At 39.6% G+C, this 21,331-nt stretch overlaps 1 protein-coding gene across 1 annotated transcript in view; it reads right to left on the minus strand.

Annotated features, from left to right (window-relative positions):
• The window catches only part of LOC124554700 (patched domain-containing protein 3-like), a 633,296-nt gene that overhangs the window by 221,406 nt on the left and 390,559 nt on the right, over positions 1–21,331 (minus strand). The window contains exon 6 of the mRNA XM_047128324.1: positions 1,925–2,031. Coding sequence (XP_046984280.1) covers positions 1,925–2,031 — 107 coding nt within the window. The remainder of the gene's footprint in view (positions 1–1,924; positions 2,032–21,331) is intronic.

A 21,331-nucleotide genomic window follows, 5' to 3' on the forward strand; every position in this document is an offset into this window, starting at 1 on the left:
CCGTACTCGAGGTAAATAGGTTTTAAGGGCTTGATAGACAGATAGACAGTCAAGAAAGTGAGACTAGTAGGGTTCCATTTTTACCGATTTAGGTGACGAAAATAGCTACGACAGTTACTGAAGATGAGAGCCGCATAAATAATTACCCCTACTCTTTATTCGAAATGTTCTAGTTGCAGTCGATACATCAGCATATTACTCGTAACTACGCTTTCGATCCAAATCACGTTTACAGGAATGCAAATAAAATCCATTTGTCTATACACGTGGTAATTCAGATCCCAATATTAATGCCACCGCGTTTTAGAAGTGCGAGCATTCCCATTGCTAGCTAGCTTAAGAAACACTTCGGCTAATGAACGTTTTGTAGCTGTAACGAGTCTAATGGAGAATTCTAAAACTTGTGTAACACGTTTGGCAGCGTTGTGCCGTTTATTTCCTGGGGTGGTGCAGAATTATCTTACTACATTTACTCGCTATTAACAGTATTTTGTTATTTCGATAAACATCCCAAATGATTGTCACATAAGCGGTGACATAAAGGTAGAAATTCATGTTTTTGAGTCCAGAAAGCTCTATGCAACAGAAATTGCAGATCATTTTGCCATTTTCATTGCGAAATTGCCGACTTATTCATGTCTGCGCTAATAATAGAGGGCTGTTTGCCTGTGTTATATGCTAGCGTAGTGAAAGGTGTATGCTACTGCAAGGGAGGCATGGTTTGTTTTCGGTTCTAATCTCGATGGAGGCAGATAGACTATCAGTAAAGCAATTTTAAGAAATTATCACGCCCCCAATACGTTTTATTGCTACCTTTATTCTGTACCGGCGCCCTGTGGATGGCAATATGAATTGACTTAAGTGTGGCACTGAATGACTTTTAACTGAATTTCGTTATGAATCTTAACGCATTGCTAAATTTGCACACTTTCGTGGTAGATCAGCAACGGTAATCCAGTATCACTGGTCTGAACGTTGACACATACCGTTTCGCGGCCGAATGTGCATATTATTTTGCTAATTCGTAACGATTTGGGGTACTTTGTATTACTATAACAGTTCTGTTATCTCGATAAGCTGAAATTCATTTTTGTTAGTACAGTTCATACTAATTAGCGTTTCTTCTTTCATTTATATCTTATATTTACGTGTTGTGTTTAACACACTAATAAGCATTAATATAGTCTTACAAATGATTGAAAACAGTCTGACATTGTTCGGATGGTTTTTCAATTTCACGCCTGTGCATAATATGTTGGTAGCACTTCGTCTCCTTGCTTGTTATGCTGTGTAGCAAACTTTAAAGCTGTCCGGATCAGCGTAACGAAAAGGCGAGGGGTCTCGCTCGTTTAGCCCACGACTGTACATGGCCAAGTGAAGCATTGATAATGACTCTGCACTACACTGGTTATTCTTTGGACAGATTGTGTTATTTGTTCATGATGAATGGGCCTGCTTGGGATCTGAGAACAGTGAAATCTGCCTGCCACTATTAAGTTTTGCTTTGGTAGACGGTGATACCATTCAGGCAAGTGATTGATTTCAGCCCAACCTAAGAGTGGTTTTCACCACCACAATTCAAGCTGTGTTAATTCCAGTTGTTTTCATTTGTAGTCCTGGAATATTCATAGAATCAGTAACTATTATGCACTATGCATCATCTATTTTGGTTTCAGAGTATTCAACAAATAGTAAAGGATTCGTGTAGTCAAATTTGCGGGACTACAAAAATTAAAATACAGTTATGAGTTGAAAACAATATGAAATTCCTCATAATAATGAGAATGGTTATGCACAGGATTTCAGCATGAGAGAGAGAGAGAGAGAGAGAGAGAGAGAGAGAGAAAGAGTAAATGCAATCGGGCAAGAAATACATTTACTCCCTATTTAACTTTAGAAAAAGTGAAAGCTTAGACTCTCTTACCTTCGTGTTGAAATTGCATAGATATTTGTACGAGGAGGAAGTGTCCTGTTTGAGAATAGTGCTTCTTCAATAAATCCCAATTCCCACTCAGCAGAGGAGCTATGAGACTGAAATAGATAATATGGTAGCATTATTATTATGATGTACTTCTGTAAATTGGCACATGAAGATGCATTTTAGATTTTGGTCTGGCAATGTCTCAGTAACAATGAATATATATACAGTGGTACTTTGATACGCAGTTCCCCATCAGATATTTTACCAGAAAAATCATTCTGTTCTGTATCCCAATATTTGAGCTGTTAATGGAACATAATTTTTTTGCTTGCACTGTTCCAAATTACTTCAGTTTCCTATATTGATTGTTGGGGAAAGTATGATTCTGTTAACAGTTAGTCTGATTATAAAGGTCATCATCATGCTTTAATGAAAAGTGCTATTTTAAATAATAAGGTATCATAACATTTTAATACAAAAAAGTCTGATTTAAATTTTAAATACGTAACTGCAATGTGATACCTAATATATTCATCTTCAACAGGCCATGAACACCTGCACTCATGGCTGAAGCTGCTAAATTATGGTAAAGTAAAGTTTTTGAAACATTGAAGAATGTCGTTTTAACATAGCTACAGGAGGAAAGCTTTACTGCCATAATACATCCAGCAATAGGATATACCAGTGACATGTATTAAGTTCCGGGCTTCACTGAACTGTCTTGTTGAATAAAAGTTTAAGATATTATTAATATGGATTTGTTCAGTGAGTTTGGTGTATTAAGTTCATTGACTCCTTTGTTGTTATTTGGAAGATGTAGCCTGTGTATCTAGATGCCTTGTATTATGTGACCTCTCCAAACCATTATAATCTTTCTCCTCCTTGCCACTATCATCACCACCACAAAGAATAGACATGAGTCTCTCCCTTTCTTCAGTTTACTTAGTCTCTCACAACACCACAAATGCAGCAGTACACACTATAATCAGACATTACAGCTATAAAAGAATTACTCAGCTGATTTATCAGCCACTGGTTGGAAGACTTTAAAGGCAAACCATCCTGTTATGGTGTGAATATGATCAATATGTTGGGTACCCATGTTGTCACCATGCTGTCTTGGATTCACAGTAGAGAAGAGAATGTGAAAACATTAAATTGGTGGATAGTCATAGATACAAAATCATATACTTATTTCAAGTAAAAGTCATTAGGAGAATAGAGATTCAAAGGTGAACACAGAATCTGTAACATTGAGAGGGTTCTGTCTTCAGAATTTGTGCAGCAGAGAGAAAAATGGAATAGCATGGGCTAATGGTGAACAAAATTTCCTCCCTTCAATTATGATATAGATAATGACTGCACACCACTGTCAATTGTGCAGAATGAACGTTGAAATAGTAAGCAACCAAGGACATAAAAATTAATAATATCTGGCAGAAAAGAGATATCAGTTGGTTGGTTGGTTGGTTGGTTGGTTTGGGGAAGGAGACCAGACAGCGAGGTCATCGGTCTCATCGGATTAGGGAAGGACGGGGAAGGAAATCGGCCGTGCCCTTTGAAAGGAACCATCCCGGCATTTGCCTGGAGCAATTTAGGGAAAACACGGAAAACCTAAATCAGGATGGCCGGACGCGGGATTGAACCGTCGTCCTCCCGAATCCGAGTCCAGCGTCTAACCACTGCGCCACCTCGCTCGGTGAGATATCAGTAATTTGATCCATTGAAATTCTGGAAACAATGCTAACCAGAGTCATATTCCTTAAGCTATTCGTGTTAGTGTCAAATGGTCAATATACACCAAATTTATGAAGGGAACTAGTGAGGACAGAGCAGCCCACATTTAAAGCTGTAATTAATGGCACTAGGACATTCTAATTTTTCAAAGATTTACATTTTGAGAAGATGCCTGGGCTATACACCAAATTTGAATAACACAGACAAGTCCACTGGACCTGACGGGATACCAATTCGATTCTACACTGAGTACGCGAAAGAACTTGCCCCCCTTCTAACAACCGTGTACCGCAAGTCTCTAGAGGAACGGAGGGTTCCAAATGATTGGAAAAGAGCACAGGTAGTCCCAGTCTTCAAGAAGGGTCGTCGAGCAGATGCGCAAAACTATAGACCTATATCTCTGACGTCGATCTGTTGTAGAATTTTAGAACATGTTTTTTGCTCGAGTATCATGTCGTTTTTGGAAACCCAGAATCTAGTATGTAGGAATCAACATGGATTCCGGAAACAGCGATCGTGTGAGACCCAACTCGCTTTATTTGTTCATGAGACCCAGAAAATATTAGATACAGGCTCCCCGGTAGATGCTATATTTCTTGAATTCCGGAAGGCGTTCGATACAGTTCCGCACTGTCGCCTGATAAACAAAGTAAGAGCCTACGGAATATCAGACCAGCTGTGTGGCTGGATTGAAGAGTTTTTAGCAAACAGAACACAGCATGTTGTTATCAATGGAGAGACGTCTACAGACGTTAAAGTAACCTCTGGCGTGCCACAGGGGAGTGTTATGAGACCATTGCTTTTCACAATATATATAAATGACCTAGTAGATAGCGTCGGAAGTTCCATGCTTTTCGCGGATGATGCTGTAGTATACAGAGAAGTTGCAGCATTAGAAAATTGCAGCAAAATGCAGGAAGATCTGCAGCGGATAGGCACTTGGTGCAGGGAGTGGCAACTGACCCTTAACATAGACAAATGTAATGTATTGCGAATACATAGAAAGAAGGATCCTTTATTGTATGATTATATGATAGCGGAACAAACACTGGTAGCAGTTACTTCTGTAAAATATCTGGGAGTATGCGTGTGGAACGATTTGAAGTGGAATGATCATATAAAATTAATTGTTGGTAAGGCGGGTACCAGGTTGAGATTCATTGGGAGAGTGCTTAGAAAATGTAGTCCATCAACAAAGGAGGTGGCTTACAAAACACTCGTTCGACCTATACTTGAGTATTGCTCATCAGTGTGGGATCCGTACCAGATCGGTTTGACGGAGGAGATAGAGAAGATCCAAAGAAGAGCGGCGCGTTTCGTCACAGGGTTATTTGGTAACCGTGATAGCGTTACGGAGATGTTTAATAAACTCAAGTGGCAGACTCTGCAAGAGAGGCGCTCTGCATCGCGGTGTAGCTTGCTGTCCAGGTTTCGAGAGGGTGCGTTTCTGGATGAGGTATCGAATATATTGCTTCCCCCTACTTATACCTCCCGAGGAGATCACGAATGTAAAATTAGAGAGATTAGAGTGCGCACGGAGGCTTTCAGACAGTTGTTCTTCCCGCGAACCATACGCGACTGGAACAGGAAAGGGAGGTAATGACAGTGGCACGTAAAGTGCCCTCCGCCACACACCGTTGGGTGGCTTGCGGAGTATAAATGTAGATGTAGATGTCAGTGTTATCATATAATTAGAAAGTACAAACCTCTGATCTATCCAAGTTGGCTATAATGAACAGATATAAAGAATGAAATTTAAACCTTTTGGTTGCGTGTGTTTTTCTTAAGTCACATTATCAGCTGTTCCTGACAGATGGTGTACTAAGGTGAATGATAGACTAGAAACATGGCATCACTGTTGGGACATGACTGACTGGTTTATGCCTCTGTATGACTGGCACTCATATGGCAGGATCTGTAAACTCTGATCACGTGTTCTGTCAATGTTTGAGGATTGCACATCAACATTGTCAGCTATGTAAGGTGTGTTTTGTTGGTGGTACATAATTTTTGCTATTTTTATTCTGATATGCTGATACTACAGTGTTCATTTTTAAAGTACCTGCGCAGCAGGAATAATAAATTTAGCTAAGTAAAATATCAATTTATCTCACACATTTATTAATTGTATATAAGCTGACTTCCAGATTTTCCTTTTTGTACAACAATCTGAGCTAAATAGGTCTGATTTGAAATTATAGAGTTTAATATTCCACTGTTCATGTCATTTACCCACAATGTTCACTGACTGTTTCCAGACTTGTGTGTATCATGATATATTGCTTATTTTCAAACATTTGTGGGTGCTGTTCAAAATTTATACTGTATTGACAACTGTAAATGACATTTGTGTTTTTTAGAAATTTTTGAGAACAGAATCCTCACGCAAAAACAGTCATCCCCTCCACTTTCATTGTGTACTTATGTAGTAAAAGGTATATTTTTGAGAATTTTTGGATGCATATGAGTGTTGCATGTAAAATATTTTGTAGTATACTGTGAACTACAGTACTTGGCTAAAATATCTTTTCAGAAGCTTGTTTCCTGCTTATTCCAGTGTAACAAGTACTTACTTGATTAGTGCAACATTTCCACTTTTTCTGCTTATTGAGCTACTTTTTTCTAAGTCTGTGCTCAAATTGTTACAATTGTGCTGTAAACATATTTCTTACAAATTCAACTGCTGCAATGTTATATTGTGTTTTGTGCATATTTTAACTGTCATACGTGTTTCATATAGTTTTTCTTCAAATGTGGTTTGCACTGTTGACAACTGTTGTATGTTATCATTGTTTCTGACATTGTTACATGAGCCTGTTAATGAACACAACCACAACAAAAGTTCAAGATACAAAGTTAACTGCAAGGAAATTATAAACTTCATCCCAAGTTTTTCATTTATTTGCACAAACCAGTTTCTTGACTGTTGCAGCTTCAGATTTTAAATGGAACATATAATCTTTGCAGCATAATATATTCTGAAATTAAAACAATATCAGTGAGGCTAATTGAATGTTATTTGTTTAATGTTCAGATAAACAATGCTAGAGTCAGAATGCAACCACACTGTGAATGCTCTTCTTGGGCACAAGATGGATTAGTGCTGTTTGTAAACAGCTGGCAATTGCTCTGGCTGCTGTCAAGTAATTGTAAGCTGCTTCAAATAACTTGTATTGGGCAAACTGCCAAGAGTCATGTACTAGGGATACAGAAGATACCTAAAGTACTATCCTCATCAGTGGTACTGTCTCCTTCACAGGGAGTATGAGATCTATCACAGATTGTCCACTTCATTGTGAGTGGTGTGTCAGTGGTAGGTCTAGGGATCATGTACAAAGAGGTAGAGACGAGTGAAAAGTCAGGGTATTGCACCCATCCAGCTAACCAACAAATTTGAGTTTCTGTCTTCCACTGAAACCGAAACTGAGCAATTGAGACACGTTTCAGCTGTTGGGAACTGTGCTGTGTCCTGTGTCATGGGGAAACACGTGCTATAGGAGAGGGGTTCATTAATTGTTGGCATTTTGAACATACAGTGAAAAATACATGGTCCAGTCACATCATTGTGACCAGCGCAGACGCTCACTGTCAACATGCAGTAACTGCTCACAGACAGCAGGTGGCAGCACTAGCAGTTGAGGGTAAATAAAGGGAGTCAGGATGATGTGGAAAACAATCATTGTTATAATGCAGGAACGGAGTGATTTATGTGACGTCCAAAAGAACATAGTCCTTGGCTTTTGGGCCAGAGGTGGAAGCATTTCTGAAATGGCTAAGTTTGTAAACAGTTCATGTGCCACTGCGGTCAAAATATACCGTACACGGCAAAATGGCGCTATTCAAAAATGGTGCCGAGGGCCATAGATGACAGGGGTGAACAATAGCTGCAGAGATGTGTGTGGGTGATTAGACATGCAACTGCTAATCAACTGCCTACCCAGATGAACTAATGTGCCACCAACAGTGCCTCCTCAATAACTGTTCAGTGAGTGTTGCTGCATATGAGCCTCTGCAACAGATGCCTGGTTCATGCATCCATGCTGCGTGCTTTTCATTAGCGACCAAGGCTGGAATTTGCACACCAATACTGCAACCACATGTCCACTGAGTGGTAACAGGTGGCCTTTTCAGGTGAATTACGTTTTATGCTCCATCAGACAGATGGCCATTGTCAATTGATGGAAGCGTCCAGGCTGAAGAAGGGAGCATTAAAGTCTGGGGAATGTTTTTGTGGCATTCCTTGTGTGATTTCATCATTCTGGAAGGCACAATGAATTGAAAAAAAAGTATACAGCTATTCTTGTGGACCATGTCCACCAGTTAGTTTTTTTCTCATCATGATTGCATTTGCCAGCAGGACAGTGTGACATGTCATACAGCCCACAGTATATGCGTGTGGTTTGAAGAGCACCAGGATGAGTTTACTGTACTCCCATGTCCAAGAAAATACCCAGATTTAAACCCCATCAAGAATCTGTGGGACTATCTCAATTAGGCTGTTTGTGCCATCGTTCCTCAACTGAGAAACAGCAGTTAGCGATGGCACTGGAGTCAACATGGCTACACATCCCTGTCAATGCCTTCTAGAACCTGACTGACTCTCTTCCTGCACATCCGTTCTACAAAAGGCAGTTATTCAGGCTTTTGACAGCAAGGGATGGAAGGATCACCTTGTGCACTCTGTGTGTATGCATGGAGATGTCATTCACCACACTGAAGAGGTTGTTCCAGCAACAATTTAGGGAACAAGATGCAACCAACTGGTGATTGTGGAGCAGTTCACATGTATGAATGTTCCCTAGTTATTCCGTCATTATTGGAGGAGACTATAATCATCCAACAATAAGTTGGGATAATTTCAGTTTTGTAAGTGGTGAGTATGACAGTACATCCTGTAAAACCTGGAACAAATAGCTTGAGAGTCTATTCATGATGGAAATATATAATTATAATGGCAAGAAATAGACCTGACCTCTCTGAAGATGTCCATACTGGAACTGTTATCAATGACTTCATGTACTATTCCAAAGAGGAACTCAAAATATTTACTTCCAGTCAGAAGCATGCATACAGTCACTGTACAGAAACTTCTAAAGGAAGAGCGAATCCTGCATGACAGATGTTAAACAAAGCATAGTGTTATAGATAGGGAGATATCAAATAGAATGTTTATGGCTACCAGGCAGAGAATGTGGGAAGCCTTCAGTAGCTACTGGAGCAAAATCTTATTGAAATATCTCTCACAAAGCCCATGGAAATTCTGGTTATATGCAGAGACAGTGAGCAGCACCAAAGTTAGTGTCCAGACACTTATGGATGACACAATAATTGAAATTTAAGGTAGCAAAGGAAAATCAGAAACGCTGAACTTAGCTTTCAATTTTTTTTTCCACTAAGGAAGACACAGAAAAGAATTGCCTCAAATGTTTTTTTCACTAAGGGAGACACAGAAAATTATTGCCTCAGTTTAACTCTCACACCACTGCAAAGATGAGTCATACAATTTTGTGTTGGTGGCATTGAGAAACACATATGATGGGGGGTCAAAAAGTTTCTACACTCAGATAACTTCTGTAAACCATTCAAATAAAAGGTCTTTCATTTCGAGTCCAACCAAGCGTTCACAGCATCAATCACTGCATCATCATTGTCAAACCATCATCCTTTGAGGTCATTTTAAGTTTGGGAAAAGAAAAAAGTCTGATGGAGCCAAATCTGGAGAATATGACAGATGACATAACAATTTGAACCACAGTCATACAGTGCTGGTGTGTTGTCCTGATGCAAGAGAACTCCATGTGCCAATTTTCTGCAACTTTTATTCTTTATCTCTTCTTTCAAACAGTGCAGGAGGGTGCAATAGTATAATGAATTGATAGTTATGCCTTTTTGCAAGTAATCCACTATAAATACCCCTTGTGCATCCCAGAACACCGATGCCATCACCTTACTGGCTGATTTTTGCACCCGGAATTTTTTTAGGGTGGGGGATAAATGATGTTTCCATTGTTGTGACTGTTGTTTTGTCTCAGGATCAAAGTGGTGAACCCACATTTCGTCCATTGCCACATACCTTCCAAGAAAGCCGCCTTCATCTGCTTCAAATTGGTGAACGATTTCTTCACAATGCTGCACATGCTCCCATGTTGTCATTTGTTCCCTAATGCTCTCTCTGAAACTCTCTACAACCTCCAGTTCTTTCATTTTATACAGGTCTCAACTCCTTAAATTCCCACCTTTTTTGCGGTTTCTTCATTTTTAATTTACAGTTCATAACTGTCATACCTGGCTCACTTGTCTAATACAGGGTGCCTACGAAGCTGTTTTCTTGGCTAGCTAGTAAACGCCCCTGCAAAGTAAAGAAAAGGGAGAATTAAGGCGCCAGCAAAACACAAAATAAAATTCTGTGGCCATGAGGTGTTGGGTTTGTTGCTGAATCCTCATCATCAAAATGTCATGTCTGGTCCACTCATCTAATATAGGGTGCCTACGAAGCTGTTTTCTCAGATAGCTAGACAACAATTCAAGCAAATCTTATTAATGGAGTTTATTACAGTAAATGGCCTTCGATATATACAATTTCCATGCAGGCAATTAATATACATCACAAGTCATGGCTAAATCGATTGGACCACGGCTCATTTCCTAGTGTGACCACAGCTAGCATGGAGCAGCACTTATATTCTCATCATATAGGGGCAGCCTCTGTCATGGTGTGGTAGTAGTCAGCATACTATTGGCCATGAGGTGTTGGGTTTGTTGCTGAATCCTCATCACCAAAATGTCATGTCCGGTCCACTCATCTAATATAGGGTGCCTACGAAGCTGTTTTCTCAGATAGCTAGACAACATTCAAGCAAATCTTATTAATGGAGTTTATTACAGTAAATTAAATTGACCATACTTAACTTTGCCTTTTTACACAGAGGTGTTGCAAGCAATTAGCAACTTGCAAATAATCAATGTCCTTCAATATATACAATTTCCATGCAAGCAATTAATATAGATCACAAGTCACGGCTAAATTGTTTGGATCACTGCTTGTCTTCTAGCGCAGACATGACTAGTATGGAGTGGTGCTTATATTTTCATCATATAGGGGCCACTCCTGCCATGGTGTGGTCCTAGTCAGTGTACTATTGACTGACTTCATTTCACAGTATTCTCTGCTGTTACGTTCCAGGCCGACGTGCTGGCATTTGATGTTACGCCAGAACTATAACAAGTAGATTGTGGTCAGAGTCCACATCAGCCCCTGGAAAGGTCTTAACAATTTAAAACCTGGTTCCTAAATCTCTGTCTTACCATTATATAATCTATCCGAAACCTTCCAGTGTCTCCAGGCCGCTTCCAAGTATACAACTTTCTTTCATGATTCTTAAACCAAGTGTTAGCTATATTAATTTATGCTCTGTGCAAGATTCTACCAGGTGACTTCCTCTTTCATTCCTTACTCCCATTCCATATTCACCTACTACTTTTCCTTCTCTTCCTTTTCCTAGTATGGAATTCCAGTCCCCCATTACTATTAAATTTTCGCCTCCCTTCACTACCTGAATAATTTCTTTTATCTTATCATACATTTCTTCAATCTCTTCATCATCTGTGGAGCTAGTTGGCATATTAACGGTGTTCAGGAAAGATAGAGTAGGCAGAATTGGTGGTGGAGTGTTTGTGTCTGTCAGTAGTGGTTTATCTTGTAGTGAAGTTGAAGTAGATACTCTATGTGAATTGGTATGGGTGGAGGTTATACTTAACAGCCGAACTAAGTTAATAATTGGCTCCTTCTACCGACTTCCAGACTCTGATGATATAGTTGCGGAACAGTTCAGAGAAAATTTGAGTCTCGTAACAAATAAATGCCCCACTCATACGGTTATAGTTGGTGGGGACTTCAACCTTCCCTCGATATGTTGGCAAAAATACCTGTTCAAAACTGGTGGTAGGCAGAAAACATCTTCTGAGATTGTCCTAAATGCTTTCTCCGAAAATTATTTCGAGCAGTTAGTCCACGAACCCACGCGAATTGTAAATGGTTGCGAAAACACAATTGACCTCTTAGCCACAAACAATCCAGAGCTGATAGAGAGCATAATGACTGATACAGGGATTAGTGATCACAAGGTCATTATAGCTAGGCTCAATACCGTTTCTTCCAAATCCACCAGAAAAAAACGCAAAATAATTTTATTTAAAAAAGCAGATAAAGTGTCACTAGAAGCCTTCCTAAGAGACAATCTCCATTCCTTCCGAACTGACTATGCAAATGTAGACAAGATGTGGCTCAAATTCAAAGATATAGTAGCAGCAGCAATTGAGAGATTCATACCTCATAAATTGTTAAGAGATGGAACTGATCCCCCGTGGTACACAAAACAGGTCTGAACTCTGTTGCAGAGGCAACGGAAAAAGCATGCGTAGTTCAGAAGAACTCGAAATCCTGAAGATTGGCTAAAATTTACAGACGCGCGAAATTTGGCACGGACTTCAATGCGAGATGCCTTTAATAGGTTCCACAACGAAACATTGTCTTGAAATTTGGATAAAAATCCGAAGAAATTCTGGTCGTATGTAAAGTACACAAGTGGCAAGATGCAGTCAATACCTTCGCTGCGCAGTGCCGATGGTACTGTTACCGATGACTGTGCCGCTAAAGCGGAGTTATTGAACGCAGATTTCTGAAATTCCTTCACCAGGGAAGATGATTGGAATATTCCAGAATTTGAAACACGAACAGCTGCTAGCATGAATTTCTTAGAAGTAGATACTGTAGGGGTTGCGAAGCAACTCAAATCGCTTGATACGGGCAAGTCTTCAGGTCCAGATTGTATACCGATTAGGTTCCTTTCAGATTATGCTGATACAATAGCTCCCTACTTGGTACTCATATACAATCGCTCGCTCACCGATAGATCTGTACCTACAGATTGGAAAATTGCGAAGGTCGCACCAGTGTTTAAGAAGGGTAGTGGGAGTAATCCATCTAACTACAGACCTATATCATTGACGTCGGTTTGCAGTAGGGTTTTGGAGCATATACTATATTCAAACATTATGAATCACCTTGAAGGGAACGATCTATTGATATGTAATCAGCATGGTTTCGGGAAACATCGTTCTTGTGCAACGCAGCTAGCTCTTTATTCGCACGAAGTAATGGCCGTTATCGACAGGGGATCTCAAGTTGATTCTGTATTTCTAGATTTCCGGAAAGCTTTCGACACCGTTCCTCACAAGCGACTTCTAATCAAGCTGCGGGCCTATGGGGTATCTTCTCAGTTGTGCGACTGGATTCGTGATTTCCTGTCACGAAGGTCGCAGTTCATAGTAATAGACGGCAAATCATCGAGTAAAACTGAAGTGATATCAGGTGTTCCCCAGGGAAGCGTCCTGGGACCTCTGCTGTTCCTGATCTATATAAATGACCTGGGTAACAATCTGAGCAGTTCTCTTAGGTTGTTCACAGATGATGCTGTAATTTACCGTCTAGTAAGGTCATCCGAAGACCAGTATCAGTTGCAAAGCGATTTAGAAAAGATTGCTGTATGGTGTGGCAGGTGGCAGTTGACGCTAAATAACGAAAAGTGTGAGGTGATCCACATGAGTTCCAAAAGAAATCCGTTGGAATTCGATTACTCGATAAATAGTACAATTCTCAAGGCTGCCAATTCAACTAAGTACCTGGGTGTTAAAATTACGAACAACTTCAGTTGGAAAGACCACATAGATAATATTGTGGGGAAGGCGAGCCAAAGGTTGCGTTTCATTGGCAGGACACTTAGAAGATGCAACAAGTCCACTAAAGAGACAGCTTACACTACACTCGTTCGTCCTCTGCTAGAATATTGCTGCGTGGTGTGCGATCCTTACCAGGTGGGATTGACGGAGGACATCAAAAGGGTGCAAAAAAGGGCAGCTCGTTTTGTATTATCACGTAGTAGGGGAGAGAGTGTGGCAGATATGATACGCGAATTGGGATGGAAGTCATTACAGCAAAGACGTTTTTCGTCGCGGCGAGATCTATTTACGAAATTTCAGTCACCAACTTTCTCTTTTGAATGCGAAAATATTTTGTTGAGCCCAACCTACATAGGTAGAAATGATCATCAAAATAAAATAAGAGAAATCAGAGCTCGAACAGAAAGGTTTAGGTGTTCATTTTTCCCGTGCGCTGTTCGGGAGTGGAATGGTAGAGAGATAGTATGATTGTGGTTCGACAAACCCTCTGCCAAGCACTTAAATGTGAATTGCAGAGTAGTCATGTAGATGTAGATGTAGATGTACTACTGTGGTAGGTGTGGGGTTCATGTCTGTCTTGGCTACAATAATGTGTTCGCTGTGCTGTTCGTAGTAGCTTACCCATGTTTCTATTTTTTTATTGATTATTAAGCCTACTTCTGCATTACCCCTATTTGATTTTGTATTTATAACCCTGTATTCACCTAACCAAAGTCTTGTTCCTCTTGCCACTGAACTTCACTAATTCCCACGATATCTAATTTAACTTATCCATTTCCCTTTTTAAATTTTCTAACCTACCTACCCAGTTAAGGAATCTGACATTCCAAGCTCCAATCCATAGAATGCAAGCTTTGTTTCTCCTGATAATGACATCCTCCTGAGTAGTCCCCACCTGGAGATCCAAATGCAAACACTTGCTGAAGAGACAGGAATGAAATTGAGGGTAGCAGAGCAAAAACAGAAATGCTTAACTCCATTTTAAAATGCTCTGTTTTAAAGGAGAGTCCAAGAGTAGTGCCACATTTTAATTCTTGTACCATGGAAAAAAGATGAACAAGATGGACATTAGTGTTAGTGACATTGAGAAAAAGCTGAAGTCATTAAAATTGAATAAAGCTGCAGGTTATGATACAATCATTATCAGGTTCCATATTCAACTTGCAGATGAGTTAGTGCCTCTTTTAAATATAGTCAACTATAGATCACTCAAACAGAAAACTGCTCCCAGGAGATGGAAGAAAGCACAGATCACACCCATCTAAAGAAGGATAGCAGAAGTGATTTGAAAAACTACTGTTGAATACCCTTGACAAATATTTGTTGTAGAATCTTAGAACATATTCTGAGGTTAAATGCAATGAGGCATTTTGAACTGAATAACAGAATGACATTCCCCATGCTAACCAGCATGGATTCCAAAAACATCAATTATGTGAAACCTCACTTGCACTTGTCTCACAGAAATATTGAAAGCTATGGATTAAGGTAGTCAGGTACATGCAGGATTTCTCAATTTCCAAAAAAGCATTTGACTCAACAGCACATCTACACTTATTATCAAAAGTACAGTTGTATGGGGTATGAAGCGAGATTTGTGACAGGATTTAGGAGTTCTTTGTAGAGAGGATGAAGCATATTTTCATGGATGGAGTGTCATTGACAGATGTAGAAACAACTTTGTATGTATCAAAGGAAGTATGTTGCATCCCTTGCTTTTCATATTGCATGTTAATAAACTCACAGACAATATTAATAGTAACATAAGACTTTTTGCAGTTGATGAAATAATCTATAATGAAGTACTGGCTGAAGGAAACTGCACAAATATTCTGTCAGATCTTGATGAGATTTCAAAGTGGTGTAAAGACTGGCAACTTGCTTTAAATGGCCAGAAATGTAAAACTATACACTTTACAAAATGAAAATGTGTAGTATCCTATGACTATAATATCAATGAGTCACAAGTTGAATTGGTCAGTTCATACAAATACTTGGGTTTAGCAGTTTTTGAGGATATTAAATGGAACAATCCCACAGTCTAAGTCACAGATAAAGCAGGTGGCAGACTGTTGTTCATTGGTAGAATAGTACTGAAATGCAATCAATCTACAAAGGAGACTGCATGCAAAACACTAGTGTGACCTATCCCACAATATTGCTGAAATGTGTGGAACTTGTACTAAATAGCGATAACAAGGGGTACTGAATGTGTACAAAGAAGGGCATCCATGGGAGAATGTCACAAAGATACTGAAAGAACTGAACTGGCAGATGCTATGATATTGACATAAATGGTCCATTGAAAACCTGCTTAGAAAGTTTCTTGAACCAACTTTAAGTGATGAATCTAGAAATACATTACAAGCCCTATGTATTGCTCTTATACAGGTCACAAGGACAAGATTAGACTAATTACAGCAGGCAATGAGGCATTTAAGCAACCATTCTGCTGCAATCTGTACATGAATGGAATAGGAAAAAGCCCTAATAACTGCGAGGGTGTGCCAATGAGTAATGCCTATGAATCTTTTATTCTGTTCTCAATATCAGTTGAGGTATTACATGTCATGCATATTACTCAGCAAACTTTTCCGCTTCGCAGATGGAAGTTGCAACCCACTGTCACTAGAGGGTTCTGAATTGTAGCAGGTAACATTGCAGTGTGTAAGATGACTATGTCAGTGGATAAAAACAGCATGCTGTAATCCCTCAACAAACTGAAAGCACAAATCTGAAGAGTTTATACACACATGGAGCATCCTCTCCTTCAGCACGACAATGCAAGATCACACATGAGCGCTGTGATATATGCGACAATCCGACACCTTGAGTTCACTATCATCAATCACTCTCCATACAGTTCACACTTGGTCCCATCTGATTTTTGCCTGTTTCCAAAATTTAAGAACACCTTCAAGGACTTCACTTTGATAATGATGATGCAGTGAAAGCCGAGGTGAGGTTGTGGCTCCATCAACAAAGTCAGACATCCTACAGTTACAGTATCAAAAAACTGTATCAAAAAACAGTATCAAAAAAATGTTCATAGGACATTTTTGCTCCATTTCCAGTCAGGAATCTGTCCTGCAGTTTGTTGGTTTTATTAATGTCCATCCTGTGCATGAGAACAAGTTATTTTCTGAGAGATTAGTCCACCAGGTACATTATAAGTTTCAACCAAACACCTGTGGACTTATGATGAAAAAACAAATATTTCCCATCAAACCTCATCATGCAGAAGTTCTTTACATTGTGCTTAGGGCCTCTGACACTCTGGTTTTTTCAATGGAAAATTCTGATGAAAATGAGAATAAAGTAATCATTATTGTGTGGTGGACATATATTGAAGAAGGCTGTTACATGTTCTCAGCTATCAGACTTGGTCCTTCATCAGACATAGATAATACACACACATTCACACGTGCATAAAACACACACACATGGCCACTGTCATCTCAGCATGCTAATGTCAAACTGTAACTGTTTCTGAGGGAGCAACAATCTTTACTCTGATGGGCAGTGAGAATACAGAGGTGGTCTGGGGAGGGGGAAGGATTGCACGGTAAGAGTGGGGGAAAATGCTAGTGCTGTTTGTGGAAGCAAGGAGGGATGTGGCAGGGATAGGACAGTGGTCTGCCAGGTGCAGAATCATGGTGGAGGGGTGAGAGGGTGTTTCAAAGGTGAGAGGAGAGAATTAGAGAAGAGGAAAGAATTATGATGCAGTTGCACTGGTGTGATAGAAGGTATTTGTAGGGCTGGAGTGGGAGCAAGGAATGGGACACGCAAGTGGAGGACAAGGACTAGCAAAGGTGCAGATGCACACCAAGCTCTAACTCTTAAGGAATCGGCGACAGGCAGCGAGTAATGAGACTAATGAGCGGAGGATCTACATTAGTAGTGTGTGGTATAAGTTGAGAATTTCAGTCTGACAGGAGGTGTGCTAAGGTAGACCACGCAGTTGTGGTGGCCACTGTGTCCAGATGGTGTTGGGGTCAACACATCTGCCTATTGAGCAGGAGAACTGGGTTCAAGCCCCAGTGCAGCACAAATTTTCAACTTTCCTGATTGATATAAATCAATGCCCAACGGCAGTTAATGTCTTTAATCCCTTTGTATCTTAGCAAAGGTTTAGTTTGGGGAAGGGGGGGGGGTGTTATCAGAACAATGGTTAGTGTCGACGGAAGAATCCATATGGCATAGGCTTTGAAACAGTTGTTTTCCATTGTTGTTACTCCAGCCTGGATTTTTCACTGTTTGTAATTACCAGTACATAATTTGTAATCTCTTCATTCCCTTGGTTTCAATTTTCTAAATGTTTCAGTTTTCATTGCCAGCATTTTAATTTGTCACATACAAAGATATTATGCACACTGAAACATCAGAACATACAACATAGAAGAGTGTAACAAAAGCAGACTAGTGTCAAACAAAACATAAGAACAGGAAACCACTTCCAAAATCTGATGCCTAAAACTTAAAGGTTTACCTAGATATTTTCAAGGAGTTAACAAATCCTACCACACCTTCCCCTGACATTCATATTCATGACCAAGATATCAGAGGAGACAGACAGAGACAAGTGAAGAAAAACTTTTCTGTGTTGTTCAACGTTTTCCTGATGTAATTACTGCTTAAACTCATGGTTTTCAACCGTTTTGAGTTCATGGCTCTCCCGACAAACTGTGTTGTTTCTGTGGCTCCCCTGAAGAATATGTTGAAAGAACTGAAATATTTAATTTTAAAAAGTTATGAATACAATACTACTCATCTCAATGCGACATTTGACCTCGCTTCTTGTTACACAAATTGTCAAGGGCTGGTACCAAACTAGGTACAGCACCCAGATCTCCTTCTCCACGCAAAGTCTTGATCTATACTTGGTTTTAATGACAGACACAGCCAAAAACCCACTCTTAAAATGATAGGGTGTTGCAGAAGGATTAATACCCCAGTGCTTTCTTGCTCAAGATTGAAAACTCTTTCCTTACCAAATAGCAAAATGTTGGCAATCTCATTGATGAAAACTTCACTAGTGAAGAATCTAATGAAAGTTCTATCAACTATAGACCTATATCTCTAACGTCGATTCATTGTAGAATTTTTGAACATGTATTATGTTTGAGTATAATAACTTTTCTGGAGACTAGAAATCTACTATGTAGGAATCAGCATGGGTTTCGAAAAAGACGATCATGTGAAACCCAGCTCGCGCTATTCGTCCACGAGACTCAGAGGGCCATAGACACGGGTTCCCAGGTAGATGCTGTGTTTCTTGACTTCTGCAAGGTGTTTGATACAGTTCCCCACAGTCGTTTAATGAAAAAGGAAGAGCATAAGGACTATCAGACCAATTGTGTGATTGGATTGAAGAGTTCCTAGATAACAGAACGCAGCATGTCATTGTCAATGGAGAGAAGTCTTCCGAAGTAAGAGTGATTTCAGGTGTGCCGCAGGGGAGTGCCATAGGACCATTGCTGTTCACAATATACATAAATGACCTTGTGGATAACATCGGAAGTTCACTGAGGCTTTTTGCGGATGATGCTGTAGTATATCGAGAGGTTGTAACAATGGAAAATTGTACTGAAATGCAGGAGGATCTGCAACGAATTGATGCATGGTGCAGGGAATGGCAATTGAATCTCAATGTAGACAAGTGTAATGTGCTGCGAATACATAGAAAGAAAGACCCTTTATCATTTAGCTACAATATAGCAGGTCAGCAACTGGAAGCAGTTAATTCCATAAATTATCTGGGAGTAGGCATTAGGAGTGATTTAAAATGGAATGATCATATAAAGTTGATCGTCGGTAAAGCAGATGCCAGACTGAGATTCATTGGAAGAATTCTAAGGAAATGCAATCAGAAAACAAAGGAAGTAGGTTACAGGACACTTGTTCACCCACTGCTTGAATATTGCTCACCAGTGTGGGATCCGTATCAGATAGGGTTGATAGAAGATATAGAGAAGATCCAACGGAGAGCAGCGCCCTTTGTTACAGGATCATTCAGTAATCGTGAAAGCACTACAGAGATGATGGATAAACTCCAGTGGAAGACACTGCAGGAGAGACGCTCAGTAGTTCGGTACGGGCTTTTGTTGAAGTTTTGAGAACATACCTTCACCGAGGAGTCAAGCAATATATTGCTCCCTCCTATGTATATCTCACGAAGAGACCATGAGGATAAAATCAGACAGATTAGAGCCCACACAGAGGTATACTGACAATTTTTCTTTCCATGAACGGTACGAGACTGGAATAGAAGGGAGAACCGATAGAGGGCCTCAAAGTACCCTCCGCCACACACTGTCAGGTGGCTTGCGGAGTATAGATGTAGATGTAGAACTCTTCCTCTTCTGTAATACTGAACACACAGGAGAACCATTACAGAAGGGATTTTGAACTCTCTGAAACCTATCACAGTTTTCAGGAAAGTACTTTTCAAAATGAACATAAAGTGCAGATAAATGTCCTTCAATTACAGTACAGAAAAAATATCTGCAGCAAGGCCTATCTCACTGTCATTTACAAAATGCTGCAAACATGGAAAGTAGTTCATTTCTTCTCCATCATTCATTTTTCTCTTTCAAAGAAACACCTTTTTTGAAAGCCAAAACTTCATGAAGAAGCTGAATGAAATGAGTTTCACTTCCTTGCAGAGATTTATTCAGTGAGTTTAACTTCTCATATGTGTCACTTAGGTATCTGACCTTTAATAAAAAGTCTGTGTCTAGAAAGCACTTCACACTGATATGATTTTCTTCTTCCAGGCAAGATCAAACTTCTTGTCTAAGTTAAAAAAAAGTATGGTAATACTTTTCCCCTTAAAATCCAATGAGTGGTGCTAAAAAAATAAAAAATAAAAATGATATGTATGTTCAGCCTCCATATCATGAAACATTTGTCTAAAAAATCAGCTTTCTGAGGACAAATTTTAAAAAATTTCACCACTTTTATGACATGCTTCAGGTCATCACTCAGATGTTGTAGAGCAAGTGCATCTCTATGGATAATCCAATGGTTATCAAATGGTTATTTTTGTTCTTTCATTTGACTCTGTTTTCTAGAAAAATATTCTGTTGGTTTGACCATGTCATTCTTCTGAACACTTTCTAAATGATCCTTTAATTTGCTAGGTAGCATACATTCAAACCAAAATCTAAGTAGCTATTGTCATATTTAAACACTTGCATTCCCTACCTTAATTACTATTTTCCTTGTTGTCTTTAGTAAGTTCTTGCTCCTAACTTCCACTTAACAAATTTAAAAACGTTTTATAGTTTATTGCCTTTATCAACTTTATAACAAAGTCACAATGTAATAAAAACTGGTTAAAAAAAACAGCCCCCACTGTTGGTGGCAACACATGATAGTTCAGCTTGAAGGCTACTGCCACTTATGCAGGTTGGCCAACAGCTAAAGTAGAATTCCTCTGAGGCCACTCAGGCTAAAACCAGAAATGAAATTTCCCCCAACTGTCTTCTTTGTGACTAACTACAAAATAAATCCGTGGCACCCCAGGTGGTCATTCACGGTGCACCAAGGTGCAGTGGCCCACAGGTTGAATACTACTGGCTTAAACAGTTCATCAACATTAACATCTGTGACTTTTATAGTAAAGGCGTCATATTTATTCTATGCTGCTGCTTCAACTTCAAGTTCCACTCTCAGTTCAGAGCTATTGTCATAGTTCGGTTTATATGATACCTGACAAAAAATGTAGGTACTCAGAAGAGGGGAGGGGCTGTAATTTCATCACGGGACAAGCTGACATTCTGAGCATCTGCCACAGAAATTAACTGCAGATCTTGCACTGTGTGACAGGGGAAGTCAAACAACATGTTTCAGATCCCAGCATATGCATCCAGGCAAATTGTCAGTGCCCTAATTATTTGCTCTTTGACCAGTGATGGCCCAGTCTTGTATCAA

Source organism: Schistocerca americana, chromosome X, assembly GCF_021461395.2.
Source record: "Schistocerca americana isolate TAMUIC-IGC-003095 chromosome X, iqSchAmer2.1, whole genome shotgun sequence".
NCBI lineage: Eukaryota > Metazoa > Arthropoda > Insecta > Orthoptera > Acrididae > Schistocerca > Schistocerca americana.